At 39.8% G+C, this 15,742-nt stretch overlaps 1 protein-coding gene across 3 annotated transcripts in view; it reads right to left on the bottom strand.

Annotated features, from left to right (window-relative positions):
- The window catches only part of LOC125380113 (LIM domain kinase 1-like), a 71,204-nt gene that overhangs the window by 21,390 nt on the left and 34,072 nt on the right, over window positions 1–15,742 (bottom strand). The window contains exon 1 of one of the 3 annotated variants that reach the window (XM_048396408.1): window positions 2,182–2,300. The exons of 1 other annotated variant lie outside the window; for it this stretch is intronic. In XM_048396408.1, the coding sequence (XP_048252365.1) occupies window positions 2,182–2,201 (20 nt within the window). In that variant the 5' untranslated portion in view covers window positions 2,202–2,300. Of the gene's footprint in view, window positions 1–839; window positions 984–2,181; window positions 2,301–15,742 lie in introns of those variants that run through there. One more of the 3 variants, XM_048396407.1, reaches the window with a different exon arrangement.

Consider the following 15,742-nt stretch of genomic DNA (forward strand, 5'->3'; position numbering starts at 1 on the left):
AAATGAAACAGTGTTTTACTCAACGCCAATCATTACTAGGAGTCAAAAATACATATTCAATGTCTGACCTGGTGAAATAAGATTTGGTTGGGTCATGGTAACATTCGTTTTCAACATGGAAAAACTCCGGGACAGAAATGTCAAGCCCCAGCCCAGGACGAAATAGCTTTGGATGTTTGAGTGAATATATGACAGCTATGTCTATGTGTACCTATTGATCAAGCTTAGCACATCAGACTTCAGTCTCAGGGGCCATTGCACAAATATTTCACTCAATTCCATGAGAAATATTTTTTAATTTGTTAATACACAAAAATAAGTTTGACTGGCACAGCTCCAAAACTTTTATACTTTATCATTTTCAGAAGTATAAAGAAGAAGAAAGAGCAAAGTGAAACATTACGATTTAAAAATATACATCTAAATGTATCTGAGATGATCCCTTCAAAACATTGAATGAGAACCTTCCTATCTGTTCCTGACTGTAATAGCTATAACGATTTAGTGCTCCTCTTTGATCATGCCACGACTCAAAAAAACATTTAAGGAAACATTTACTTCATCATATTGATGGAGTGGCAATTTAATACTTCTAAAATACCAGGTTTACTTCTAAAGCTCCAAATTAGTATTTCAAGTAGTTCAACATAAATTGGTGAAAAAAGGCAATGGAAAAAGAGTATTAAAACATGTAAAAGATTTATCAGATAGCAAAAGTTTCAAAGCACATATACAAAGACATAAATTACATGGATAATAAAATTTAAGCAATCTCTCATTTACAATTGATTCAATAAAACCACAAGTGTCCTTAAAATCAGATGTAAAAGTAACAAAACTTTTCTGCATGATGCATCGATGAAATCCACATCCCATGAATATCTCCCAGGGCATAAAACTCATATCCAACTGCCCCTGAACACAGAGCTGTCATTCCCTTGGATGTAATACAACACACCTGTCAATCATCCTGTGACTGGGACAGTATGAAATGTATCACACACGCAAAGTGCATGACTTTATACACATAAAGAACTGGGTGTGGCTACTGGAATATCACCTTGGCAACTTACAAATGTTACAAGGAAGATGTGAAAATTTTCATTCTGTTTTCACTGTCTCTTTCATTTCCACTTAAACCTCAAGTATATAAAATATGTATTATTTGTTTTGTTTTTTAAATATGGGCTGAGCAGGTAGTGCGTTAATGTTCTTGGAAGTAACTGTCATCATGAAAGTCCTGCTACCTGTCTGTGCACTTACGTAATATAAAATACCACAACAGTAGGATATTAACGAGAATTACTTCTGACTTACGTAACATCTTCACATGTGGCGTCAAACATGAAGAAGACTTACAACAATTATTTTTTAACCATCTAATCTGATTTACCTGTTCATTGAGGAAGACAGGAGCATTATTCAAGAAGTAAATTGCTCATATACCATTTACACAATTATTGTACAGAACAATAAGAAGTAATTTATTAAATAATTGGTTGAAACGTGATGAATCAATTTATTTACAAATATACATACGAAGAAAAATATATCAAGCTAAGATATATGAAGTTCTTATCAACTATTCAAACTTACTACTTTGTTAATGAATTAAGTTTTGCTGTACAACATATTAAGATAAGAGCATCTAAATAAAATACGAGATATAGTTTTTTGTACAAATGGACTGAAAACGCTATGCATTATTAATTATCTTCAGTATATCTTCTCTTGACATTTGTGTTTATGGGAAAGACTTACATTTAACTCAATAGATAGAAAAATAATATTGCTTTTTTTATCAAATATTAAAAGGAGTTGTGTTTCCAGCCCTCCCATGGTTCATTGATATGATCGATCCATGACTGATTTATAGATTGAAACGTTTATATGAGTCAAGACATTTTAATAAAATTCAAACAAACCATCATCCAGACTCACACGATCTTATCACAAGTGGGACATTTGCCACAAACATTTCCACCTAATTATTTTCATAGATTCAAGTCTGTATGACTCAGAAATTCAAAATAAACGTCTATTAAATGACTTTGAAAAGTCACAGAAACAAAACCATAAATTTAGGCTGTCATAAACTTTCCTCACATACTGACAAAAAACAAACTGCTGTAAATTATCAACCTAATCTATCATAATTATCATTAAAGCCTTATTTTTTACCTGGCTGACTCAAGCTTCATTCCCCGAGATCCGCTTTGGAATAAATAAGACAGAAGTACTTGATATGGCCTAGATACAAGCACTGTACAGATAGGCCGAGCTAGGTGATATATGGTTTGCTATACTTAATGGTGGTGGTGATCAAGGGGCGACGTGTGTTATGGCATCGTATCCCCTGGGGGAAGAGGCCACAAGGTTAACACACATTCCTGTCTGACGATGATACGGAAGGGCTGGTCACATTCTGACGTCATAAACATGTATTGAAAGGTTTTCACGACAATGTGAGCACCCTGGCTGTGCACATTTTATTCTCATGAACCACCTTCTCATATCAATAGTGGTGGGTGGGTGTTATAAAGGACACTCTGTTCTTAACAGTTCTCGGGGCTGTAGCATCAATACAGAAAGACGCTTGTATTAACAACAGCATCGTGACATAATCATGTTATATTTGAAAATAATACTGGTATTTTTAGAATAACCACAGACTTATATTTACACATTTTAATGATCACAAAGGTAAGATTTTTTAAATTTAATTTTATATCAATTTACAACTCCTCCCACATCATATTTCCATATATTTCACTGACATAACTATTTCAGATTTCACAGAATTGAAATACTACATTCATATTAATTTGTGACAATAATGCATTTATTAAATAAATAGATCTTATTGATGAAAGTTGAGTCGTGAATACCACACATTGAGAATACCTGTTCTTATTTAAGTCTAGCGGCCCCTCCCACCAGCCCCGATATCAAATCCTTAGGCGGAGACTTAGTTGCTTATTATTGGGACACCCCCTTTTTCAGGTGTAAATATATTCTTGTTTTCAATGTTGAAGGTTAAGATCTATTCTTGACACAAGGCCAAAGTCAAGATGTTGTCTTCAGCTGAAAACCTTTACAAAAATAAACACCCACAGCAAACACAACAATGTTACATTTTCCTCAACATTTGATATTTTTATCACTGTATTTTGAAAGGAATTTGATCAAGGATCACTGTTACGTTATACATTCTGAACCAGACACGGAAAGGGATTAAGGAATTTTGAAGGAAATTGGATCAGACTGAATAATAGTGATTTGTTATATTTGATGCATGTGTTTAAAGCATGACTCATGTGATGTAACATTAACTTATCATCATCATCATCATCATCATCATCATCATCACCATCATCATCATTCTGAATTAGGGCGGTCGGGTAGCCTAGTGGTTTAAGCGCTAGCTCGTCACACCGAAGACCCGGGTTCCATTCCTGACATGGGTACAATGTGTGAAGCCCATTTCTGGTGTCCCCCGCCGTGATATTGCTGGAATATTGCTAAAAGCCACGTAAAACCACACTCACTCATTGTGAATTGGTCATAACTTGACTCAATCTTGTAAAGCAAACATTTTAACAAGTTTAATAATTGATTTATTTTTATGAATTATTCATGAACATCCACCAAAGCAAATGGTAAAATTAAAAATAAAATACCTGTTATAAAAGCTGACATACCGATGCGATGTTTAACCCAACTTATTGCCCTACCTTCTCTGTCCCTGAGGCAATATCTGCCCCACCTCACAGAATCTTGTGACCATGTTTTTGAAACTGCACTCCTCATGTATTGGAATATTTCCTGAAGTGCTCCCACAATTCAACATTATATGTGCTCAAATCCTTTATTTAATTACATATTACACTTAGAAATCAGCAGTGATAGGGCAGAATGGATGGAGACCTATTTTAACCCAGGTCCACACAGGTCACTCCAGCAATACCCAACTTGAAAACACCTTGAATGGACTTCACACATCTAAACAAGATACAGAACAAAACCAGGGTATAGTTCACTGTGAGCAAACTCATCATCCACTGGGCCACCTATCACCCTGAACATCATCATAATGATCATTCAAGTTCTCAGTTCTAAGTTCTAAATTTTGTACTTGCTCTACCACCATTTGATGAAATTCCAAGACATTTCTCCATCAAAAGTATCAGTGTCATCTCATAAAAACAAAAGTTACAGAAAAGAATCTCAATTTGAAAAATGTTCCCAAGCTGCGAGGACTGGGTATTGACCTCGTCACTTGTGTAATTCAATAAATCTGTGAAATAAATTTCGCCAGTACAGCTCCAGGATATTGATCCCAGTACAATGATTTCGATTACCATCATTTCAATCTCAGGAAGGCGTTTAGAGTAATATCGGTGTCTTAAGAACAAGACGAGCAGTGATTTGTCTGGCTAAAGCTTGAAACCCTGATTCCACATGGGATCAGACCTTATTCCAATTCCATGTCTGACACAATGAAAACAGCACCCCAAGATTAGCTTTGCGCTGTCATCTTGCTTAATCAATAGAAGACGTTTACCGAAGGTTGGTGAATATGGAGATTGTGCAAGAGAAGGGCTGACTGACTGCAGGAGAACCACAGTCATACCTCACGGCTTTTACACCGCTTTTAGCAGAAACATCACAATGGGGGAGACCCGTGAAGATCTGGGGTAGAATAGGTCTTCAGCAACCCATGCTTGCCGTAAAAGGCAACTATGCTTGTCGTAAAAGGCGATAAAAGGGATCTGGTGGTCAGACTCGTTGACTTGGTTGATGCATGTCATCGATCCCAATTGCGTGGATCGATGTTCATGATGGCAATCACTGGATTGTCTGGTCCAGACTCGATTATTTACAGACCGCCGTCATATAGCTGGAATACTGCTGAGTGCAGCGTTAAACAACAAACAAATAAAACACAATGGGGGACACCAGAGTGAGTGAGTGAGTGAGTGAGTGAGTGAGTGAGTGAGTGAGTGAGTGTGAGTGAGTGAGTGAGTGAGTGAGTGAGTGAGTGAGTGAGTGAGTGTGGTTTTATGCCGCTTTTAGCAATATTCCAGCAATATCACGTTAGGGGACACCAGAAATGGGCTTCATGCATCGTAATCATGTGGAGAATCAAACCCATGCCTTAGGCATGACAAGTGAATGGTTTAACCGCTAGGCTAATCCATCACCCCTTAATGTAATGACCAAAGGATCAGGATATCGTAATGAAAAACAGATTCAGTGTTTTCACATAAGCAAGAGTAATAGCTTAACACCATTATACAAAAGATTATTTAAAACAATTTTTGGTTGTTTTTACCGACACACTCGGTATATTACAGCAGTCTGTAAATAATCAAGTCTGGAGCAGACAATCCAGTGATTGATATTGTGAACAAAGATCCACGCCATCAGGGTATGATGAATGTCATCATATCTCATTTGCAGAGATCGATGCTCATGATAACAATCACTGGAATGTCTGATTCAGACTCGATTATTTACAGTTGGTGCTAAATATAGCCTTCCAATCAAATAACTCTGATGAGCGAGAGGAGTTCGATGCCCAGTCAGTGACGACAGAGACAGAGGAAGTGACGTCACTTCCGAAACGAAGCTTTGGTCAGTAAATGGATCCTGGGTTTTTATCGCCACACACAGCAGTATTCCAGCTATATGATGGCGGTCTGTTAATAATAGAGTCGGGACCAGACAATCCAGTGATTGACATCATGAGCATTGATCCACACAATTGGGATACAATATCATGCATCAACCAAGTCAGCGTGGCTGTCCACCCGATCCCGTTAGTCGCCTCCTACAAACATAGTCGCCTTTTACGTCAGGAATGGGTTGCTGAAGGCCTATTTACATTGCATATTGTGGATATTGTATAGTTGTGAACACTTCTGGTGAATTGTTTAGTCAGTAAACTGATGCCAGAACAAAATCACTTTCCTACCTTTACTCCTTATCATAATGGCTAAGATTGCATATAATCGCCAGCAGCTGAAGGGATGATGTAAATTCTGCTGGGGAACCTTGCAGGTAGAAGAAAAACGTAAGTCCCCACGGTCCCTAGTATGGTGGCCTAACTTGGGTTGCTGGCAATCTGTAGCCCTTTTTAATGATAGTTCTTTTACATGTTCTCAAACTAGTTTTACCTCAAATCTGAGATAGTCTAGTTATTGTACTCTCCCTCAGAGACAGGTTTTATGCAATTGAAATATATTAGTTGTCAATGTTTAACTTTATCTCGTCACGATATGGCTGATGAACTTGCTAACCTGAACAAACTAAAGTTTTTTTAAAAATTCAATATAGACTGACTGACTGACTGAGTATGGTTTTACGCCGCTTTTAGCAATATTCCAGCAATATCACGGCGGGGGACACCAGAAATGGGCTTCACACATTGTACCCATGTCGGGAATGGAACCCGGGTCTTCGGCAAGACGAGCGAAAGCTTTAACCACTAGGCTACCCGACCGCCCTGCGACCCTAGAAGCCACTACAAAGTCTCCCTGATTACCGGGACAATCACTTAAACAGAAAGCATGTACCGGGTGGCCAGACACGTTACATGTATTTGTTTTAACTTAGTGAGCAAGTGCTCATTTCATTACCTGACACCCAAGTGAGCTCTTATCTAACGTGCATTTACATGTCCTGAATTAGCACTTGTGAGATCCGTGTACGTGCCTGAGGACTGTGTTACTACACACCGTGGTCCGAATCTCAACACAAGCCACACACGAGGCCGAACATTTGAATGAACGTAAGTGAGATATCATACAATAACAGTCAACTGAGTGAGTGAGTGAGTGAGTGAGTGAGTGAGTGAGTGAGCGAGCGAGTTGGGTTTTAACGCCGCTTTTAACTGTATTCCAGTTATATCGCGGCTTGTCAGTTTAATGTGGGAGGAAGGCCCGAAGGGATGCAGGTCTCAGACGTTTACCACTTTGGTGAAAACCATGAGCACGGGTAGCGTGCTGACAAACCTAGAAACATAATAGGGGCGAACCGGGAGTTGATCCCACAATCATAGGTTTCTGGCGTGCCCAAGGGATGCAACTCTGCACAGCGAATCACGGCGCCGTAGATGACTGGGCCCCCCATGCCCTTCGTGAGTGAGTGAGAATGAGAGTGAGTGAGCGAGGTTTAAAACCTCTTAAATAATTATTAGTCCTATATGAAGACTGGGGTCAGCAAGTGAGTAAGTTTTCTTGTCTCTGTATCAAAATAAAATAAAATAATGTCTAATGTCGGAATTACTCTGCTTTTAGCAATATCACAGAAGGGGGTACAAGAAATGTGCTTTAAACTCTCTACCTAAGAGGAAATCAAACCAGGGCCTTTGGCATGTCTGACAGGTGAGTGACGCTTTAAAACAGTCTACTGTCCCTTCTCTCACAAGCGAGTATGACTAGACTTGCACAAGTCTCTAAGGCAATAATGAATAGTTTAAATCATAATTTCTAGATTATGTAAATAATAAGAACAAGTTGTCCCTATATGAGACTGGAGTCCACATATCTAGACTTGCCTATTAGGAGGATAGAATTACTACACATACATTGACTTATCTTTCAATATAGCCTTGAAGCAAGGCTAGAAGAATATGACAGTGGTTTTAAGCAATATTCCAGCTATATCACAGCAGCAGACACCAATGAAGGTCATGTGAGGAATCAAACCCAGAACTTGATGTGACAAATGAACACTTCTACCACTAGGCTACACCATCTCTGTGGCCAGCCCACGAGATACCACACCAGGCTGTTAAACAGTCATCCGCAGCACTGAGTGAGGAGGCTGGTGTTGGGGGAGCATCATTGGGCAGAGATAATTAGGGGAAGCTAAAAACGACTGTGTAAACATCCTGAAGAAACTAACACTTAGAGTGATTGTGTAAGGAGTGGTTGCGGAACATCTCTGTTGATTGTGTTCCGGTATGATCACAGAGGTCCGGTTTATATGCAGATTAAATTGAAGATTAAATTGAAGATTAAACCCACAGTGAACCCGTCACAGGCGTTTACCACTTTCGTTGGATTAACCCTTAGTTTCTGGAAATAATTTTGATAGTAACAAACAACTCAAACTAAACTGAAAAGGAGCCCCAGTGAGATGGGAGATTTAGACTGTGAATCTAGACTTGCTTCATATAGCGCTATAGCATTACAGCAAGAGCTTGTGGGAAAGACAATAACATGGTTCAGGGACTGTGATACAGACATGGTGAAACCCATGACATGGTTGCTGACAAACCTAGGATGATACTTGGGGAAAATCTGAGATTCAAACTCATGATCAGGATGTTGGGCAGCCAAGGGAGACAACTCTGCACAGCAATCTGTGGCGTCGCAGAACAGCTGGCCACTCACAAAGAACACCGAGTAATGGCTTCATCAGAGCATGAATTAGGATCGTGGTCGACGATGTTGCAACCGTGTGTCAATCTGGGTGTAGTCCTGACACACATTACATGATTAATCATCAGTAACAATATCTGCAGTACACCTGGTATTATCTGTGGTCAGTAACACGATATCAGCTAAGTTGAGGCACATACTTGTAGTCAACACGATTATGACACATAAACATAGGGCCTTGAACTCTGTACGACTTGTATCACGCCATTACCTTCATCCAAGGCTCGCAATGCCATCACAAAGATGCAATATCAATATTTCTAGTACTGAGCTACAACTACCTACACTAGTTAATGAAGTATGATTTTGTTTTAGGAGCATCTCAGCTGCATCAAAACTATCGGTTAAAAATGGATCAAGCCATGAGTGAGTGAGTGAGTGAGTGAGTGAGTGAGTGAGTGAGTGAGTGAGTGAGTGAGTGAGTGAGTGAGTGAGTGAGTGAGTGAGTGAGTGAGTGAGTGAGTGAGTGAGTGAGTGAGTGAGTGAGTGAGTGAGTGAGTGAGTGAGTGAGTGAGTGAGTGAGTGAGTGAGTGAGTGAGTGAGTGAGTGAGTGAGTGAGTGAGTGAGTGAGTGAGTGAGTGAGTGAGTGAGTGAGTGAGTGAGTGAGTGAGTGAGTGAGTGAGTGAGTGAGTGAGTGAGTGAGTGAGTGAGTGAGTGAGTGAGTGAGTGAGTGAGTGAGTGAGTGAGTGAGTGAGTGAGTGAGTGAGTGAGTGAGTGAGTGAGTGAGTGAGTGAGTGAGTGAGTGAGCGAGTTTGGAATATCACGGCGGGTACACCAGGAATGGGCATCACACATTGTATCCATTCGTGGAATCAAACCTGGAATCAAACCCAGGATGATGAGCGAATGCTTCAACCACAAGGCAACCCAACCGCCCCACAATTAGTTGGAAGTGACGATGTGTCCACAATATCAGTGTATAATGACATCATATTGTACTGCCATTTTAAACATGATGTAAATGAGCTTTCCCTTTATTCACTTACCATATTTACAAAGTTCAGTTCAGGATTTTATGAGTGCTTCCAGTAATTGCTAATGTTGTACACCACATAGTGTCAGCTCCTACATTACAATACTGAGTGAAACCTTGGTTGGTTGGTTGGTTGGTTTGTTTGTTGTTTAACGCTGCACTCAGCAATATTACAGCTATATGACGGCGGTCTGTAATTAATCGAGTCTGGACCAGACAATCCAGTGACTGATATCATGAGCATCAATCCACGCAATTGGGATCGATGATATGCAAGCCTGACCACCCGATCCCATTAGTCGCCTTTTACGACAAGCATAGTGGCTTTTTACGGCAAGCATGGGTTGCTGAAGACCTATTCTACCCCAGATCTTCACGGGTCTCCCCCATTGTGATGTTTCTGCTAAAAGCGGTGTAAAAGCCGTGAGGTATGACTGTGGTTCTCCTGCAGTCAATCTACCCCGGATCTTCACAGGTCTGAGTGAAATCAAAACATGAGCACAACATGAACTGGGTCATGGACACTTACAATCATAGGGAAAAAATAATAAATTTCTTCTTCTTTTTTTATTTACCATGTTTACTGATTACTTCAACTCTTGTGAAGATCCAGGTTAGAATTGGTCTTTAGCAATTGGCCTTTACGTGTTTGTCATAAGAGGCGACTAACAGGACTGGGTGGTCAACGGACCTACATAACATATAATACTAGGCAGTGGGTGGTCAGGCTCAGTGTCTTGGTTGATGCATGTCATCGTATTCCAACTGTGAAGATCGGTGCTGATAATGTCAATCAATAGATTGTCTGGTAAAGATTAAATTATTTAGAGCCCGCCGTCATATAGCTGGAATATTGGTGAGTGCAGCATTAAACAATAAACAAAAGTTACTTGAAGAGATTGAATTAGAGTGAGTGAATGAGTGAGTGAGTATGGTTTTATGCCGCTTTTAGCAATATTCCAGCAATATCACGGCGGGGGACACCAGAAATGGGCTTCACACATTGTACCCATGTCAGGAATCGAACCCGGGTCTTCGGGTGAACGCTTTAACCACTAGGCTACCCGACCACCCCAGATTGAATTAGAATAAAGGCAAGGGATTAAATATTTAGACACTCTTACATAATGATGGAAAATGAAAAATCAATTTGGTTAATATTTGGGCTATTTTGTCAAATATATTATTTCTTCCCATGGCAAATGATGACACTGTTATAATCAAATGCTGACTCCTGGAGTGCAGCGGAGACTGGTGTACAGGTGACATAACGAGCTTAAGGCCTGTCACAGTGTGAACAGGTAGACAGGTAGGTAACGAGTCCAGGTGTGACAGGTGTCAGACACTCAGGTGATACATGTCCCACGTTGCAGGAAGACTTACCTGGCTTGTCCAACACTTACCACACTGAACACATACATGTATGCTACATGTTACACAATTCTAACACCTTCACACAAGGTTAAGGCCAACCCTACTTAATGGTTTCCAGATAGGTTACTACAGAATGGGCTCTTGTAAGTTGAAGTAAAAATATTTATACAGTGTCAATGATCGCAAAATGGCACATCTGGGGGTGCTCGATCATCATCATCATCATCATCATCATCATCATCATCATCATCGTCGTCGTTGTCGTCATTATCATCATCATTACAGGTTGAAGTAAAAATATATGTAGGCTTTTTGGGGCCTACGTTTCATCTCAATCTCCACCCTGGCGATGAAAATAATAATAATTCCCATACAGACAATTTCCCACTCAAAGCAGGACAATTCCCCGATGGACAATTCACCACTCATAAGTCATTCACCACATGGACAATTCCCCACGCAAAGCAGGACATTTCCCAAACACCACTTTTTTTCTGGATATCTTTTCAGATGTGTTTTTCAAACACACACCACTAATCATCAGAGGATTTTGGAAATGAACACAGAACGCTATGACCCCTCCAGCCCATGTGTACACTTTGCATGTACAGAATTGCACAAGGGCTCCAAGGTCTGGGTGTAACCTGTCTGTTATTCTGTGTTTTGACCATGGAGGAAGGCATCTGCGACTTTCATCCAAATGTCAACACAATTATCTCAGCAGTGCAGTGCATTACAGCTAGGGGCACTGTGTTAGTACCGTATTTCCTCTATTAGACGCCCAGGCTTCTATTTATTTCGGACAAGCCTTTGACCTGGCGTCAATTAGAGGCCCGGCTTCTATTAATACCCCCATATCACTATGACCACGAATTTAGGTCCCAAAAGGGATAATTAATTGTATCAATTGATCGACCCGGAGTCTATTAGAGGCCCGGCTTCTATTTTTTGCACTGAACAATTGACCCGGCTTCTTTTAGAGGCCGGCGTCTAATAGAGGAAATACGGTACCTTCATTACGCCAGTCAGCCAGTACAGGCAGCCCTGCCACCTTTGCCTAGATCCTAGTCAAGAGGCTGGTGAAACATCATTAATGCTAATAGTCACAAGACCGCATTTTGTTTAAACGGCCTTAGATTTGGGTTACAGAGAGCCAAGTTGCATCACATAACCTTAGGCATGCCAGAAAACTATCATCGGGGTTTGAATCCCAGATTTCCCCCGATTATATGTCTAGATTTATCAGGGTGGGATGGGTAGGGAGGACTGGGCAAGATTATTTCAACCCTTAGCATCATGGTTTGTTTGTTTATTGATTAACCCTGCAGGTTCATTCCAGCACACTAATCCATTGAGCGGGGTAATAATGTTAGCACTTTGAGCATGCACCATGTGTATGGAGTATGCAACATAATTACACATTAATAATAATAATAATAATCATAATATAAAAAACAAACAACAACAATAAAATTAATTAAAAAAATATTATTTAGTCCCTCTAGATTTTCTCCAGTCTGAGACTAACAGAATAATGGTAGTGTCTATCCCTGGTACGAGGTGATGCCCCGCCCACTCTCCCTTGTACAGTGTCAGCCTGGAGGTATATATCTTGCATCAGTGAGTTCACCTGACAACACAATTGCAGTCAGGTCAGTCAGCTAAAGCCATACATCACAGCAGGACAGTGGGGACCTTTGTCTTTTTCTTATTCAACACCCACTCACAATACTCAAGCCCTATCACATCGCCTGTAAGCAATCAAGTCTGGACCAATCCAATGATTGATACTATGAGGAACTATCAACGCTGTAGGGTACAATGACACTCAATCAACCAAGTCACAGAGTCTGACCACCAAATTCATCTGGTCACATTTTCTGCAAGGATTTTGAAACAAAAACTCAACCAAAGAAAGTCAACTGTGATTTTGACAAAAGCAAATTGGTCCAAGTCCATGAAACATAAAGTTGAAAATGAAGAAACATCCCAAACAGAAACACAATTACCGTATTCGACGTAATAAGCACCCCGCTCTAATAAGCGCCCACGGTGATATTTGCTAATATATTGGCTAGTGAACAATCCCAATTAGCACCTCTTCCGATTGATCAATGTACACAAGACTTATTTATTCATGTATAATACGCACTCATGTGTTATATGCACCCTTAATTATGGGCAATTAAATTCTGGAAAAATATATCTGTCGTGTTTAATACGCACAGACTTTTCTTTTGTATCATTTCAGATACATAAATCTAGAAATATACGATCTTTCAATTCCGTTTTTTTCTTACCAAAATAATATTCTAATAAGAGCCCCCTATTTCTAATTTTGAGAGCGCCCGGAGCCCTTATTACGTCGAATACGGTATTATTTGTCCTCCTTTCAGCAGGATCGGCATGTTCAGTGAGAGATATGACAGATGATAAACAGAGCACATCGGTCAGGCCCTCATCCCTGGAAGGTCGAGGGCTATCAATGTGATGATGTCTATTATCATAACAATGTTGTGGCTGTCCACCTGACACTGACTGATGTCACCTCCAGGCATAACTTGTCCTCTGGACAGCCTCGTCAACTGGGCCTCCCTACCTACATGTACCATAACAGAGGCTGTAACGCAGTGTTTGTCACCTGTGCCAAAGGGCACATGCAATGATGTTCAGGGTGCCGTTGTACAAAGTGATCTTAGCGCTGAGGTGATCGTAACTCCCATACCTTAACATAGACTTACGACAGTCATAACGCTAAGGTTGTTTTTGTACAACGGGACCCAGGTGTGTCCATGAGAACTTAACTCTGCCTTTTTCCTTTCACAAAGCTACAATCATCTGACACGATTTCTCACTCCCAACATTTATTTCATAAATCAAACCTTGCACTAAGCTTGTTGGTAAATTAATAATATACTACTCAAAAGAAGTTAAAGAACACCTGATGCCGACACCCGGCAGATTAAGTGAGTGAGTGAGTGAGTATGGTTTTACACTGATTTTAGCAATATTCCAGCAATATCACGGCAGGGGACACCAGAAATGGGCTTCACACATTGTACCCATGTCGGGAATTGAACCCGGGTCTTTGGCGTGACGAGCGAACGCTTTAACCACTAGGCTATTGGACCACCCCCATGACAGATTAACCTTATTAATATAAAAGTATCTTTAACTTCTTTTGAGTTGTGTACATATTTGCACCGATTATATTTGCTACATAACATTTATCACTTACTCTATAGAATATATATCCTAATGAAGTCGCTTCAGTCATCAACATTGTCGTTATTAAATTGTACATCTGAATTTAACTGCATTGGCCCCAAAATGAAAACATTTCACACACAAATTACACCTAGAAACAGAAATATTCAAATAAACAATATTTGTTTCATGTCATAGCTTTTATTTCCGATAGGATCTGATCGTTATAGAACTGGCATGTGTCGTGATGCTCTACCCAAAACAGATTTTGACTATGCTTGTCGTCAGAGACGACTAACGGGATCGGGTGGTTGGGCTTGCTGATTTGGTTGATGCATGTCATCGTATCCCAATTGCGTGGATCGATGCTCATGATGTCAAGTCACTGGATTGTCTGGTCCAGACTCGATTACCTACAGACCGCAGTCATGTAGCTGGAATATTGCTGAGTGCGGTGTTTAACAACAAACAATACAGAATTTGGGTTGGAGACAGTATATTTTTCAATCACTACTTGAAAACACACACTTTTTTTTTGCTGTGATGGAGTGATGGGATGAGCCTAAGAATTTAATATTTTTTACACAACCCATTTTTTATACAAACATCCAGCATGTCCAGTGAACTATTATTTTTGCTGAAACCTGAGGACAAATTTTTTTTTCATTTCATTTTTTTCAACAAATCCCAAGTGTCCCCTCTCCTGAATATCAAATGTCAGCACCTTACACAGATAACATGTTGCCATCACTGCTTGTTCCTGAAGAGCGATGGTACGACCAAGATCTGCACCTGTTGACCTCACACTGCTGGTGACATTTCACAACACTCAGGATATATATCTCATATCAACACGTGTGACGCCCTCCTTACGGCTAAAGTGGGAACACTAACACCGCCTCCTATCTCGATATGATCACAGTTCGGGTCACCACTCTTGTGAAGACGGAAACCAATATCTCTCCTAGACAGTCCACACATACTGGAAATTCCATTTCAATCAAGAATCTGATGGCCTGATGATTCGGAAATATGTTACACAGACCAAGATCTTACACAATGTCTCTATTGATAGTTAGGATATATATTTGTAAACTTAAATCATAGTAGTGATCTGAATTGATTTTTCACAGATGTTACTGTTATTACTGTTACAAACTTGCCTGTAAAGTGATTCTGGGCCAATAATGTCATTGTGCCATCAATAACATGTATAATGGCATGTAGCCATGAATAACATGTATAATGTCATGCAACCATCAATAACATGTATATTGTCCCAGTGCCATCAATTACATGTATAATGTCATGGTGCCATCAATAACATGTATAATGTCATGGTGCCATCAATAACATGTATAATGTCATGCAACCATCAATAACATGTATATTGTCCCAGTGCCATCAATTACATGTATAATGTCATGGTGCCATCAATAACATGTATAATGTCATGGTGCCATCAATAACATGTATAATGTCATGGTGCCATCAATTACATGTATAATGTCATGGTGCCATCAATAACATGTATAATGTCATGGTGCCATCAATTACATGTATAATGTCATGGTGCCATCAATAACATGTATAATGTTTGACGGAGCCATCAATAACATGTATAATGTCATGTGCCATGAATAACATATATAATGTCTGATGGAGCCATGAATAACATGTATAATGTCATAGTCCCATCAATAACATGTGTAACGTCATGTGCCATCAATATCATATA

Source organism: Haliotis rufescens, unplaced genomic scaffold, assembly GCF_023055435.1.
Source record: "Haliotis rufescens isolate VD_foot unplaced genomic scaffold, xgHalRufe1.0.p SCAF_15, whole genome shotgun sequence".
In the NCBI taxonomy this organism is placed as follows: domain Eukaryota; kingdom Metazoa; phylum Mollusca; class Gastropoda; order Lepetellida; family Haliotidae; genus Haliotis; species Haliotis rufescens.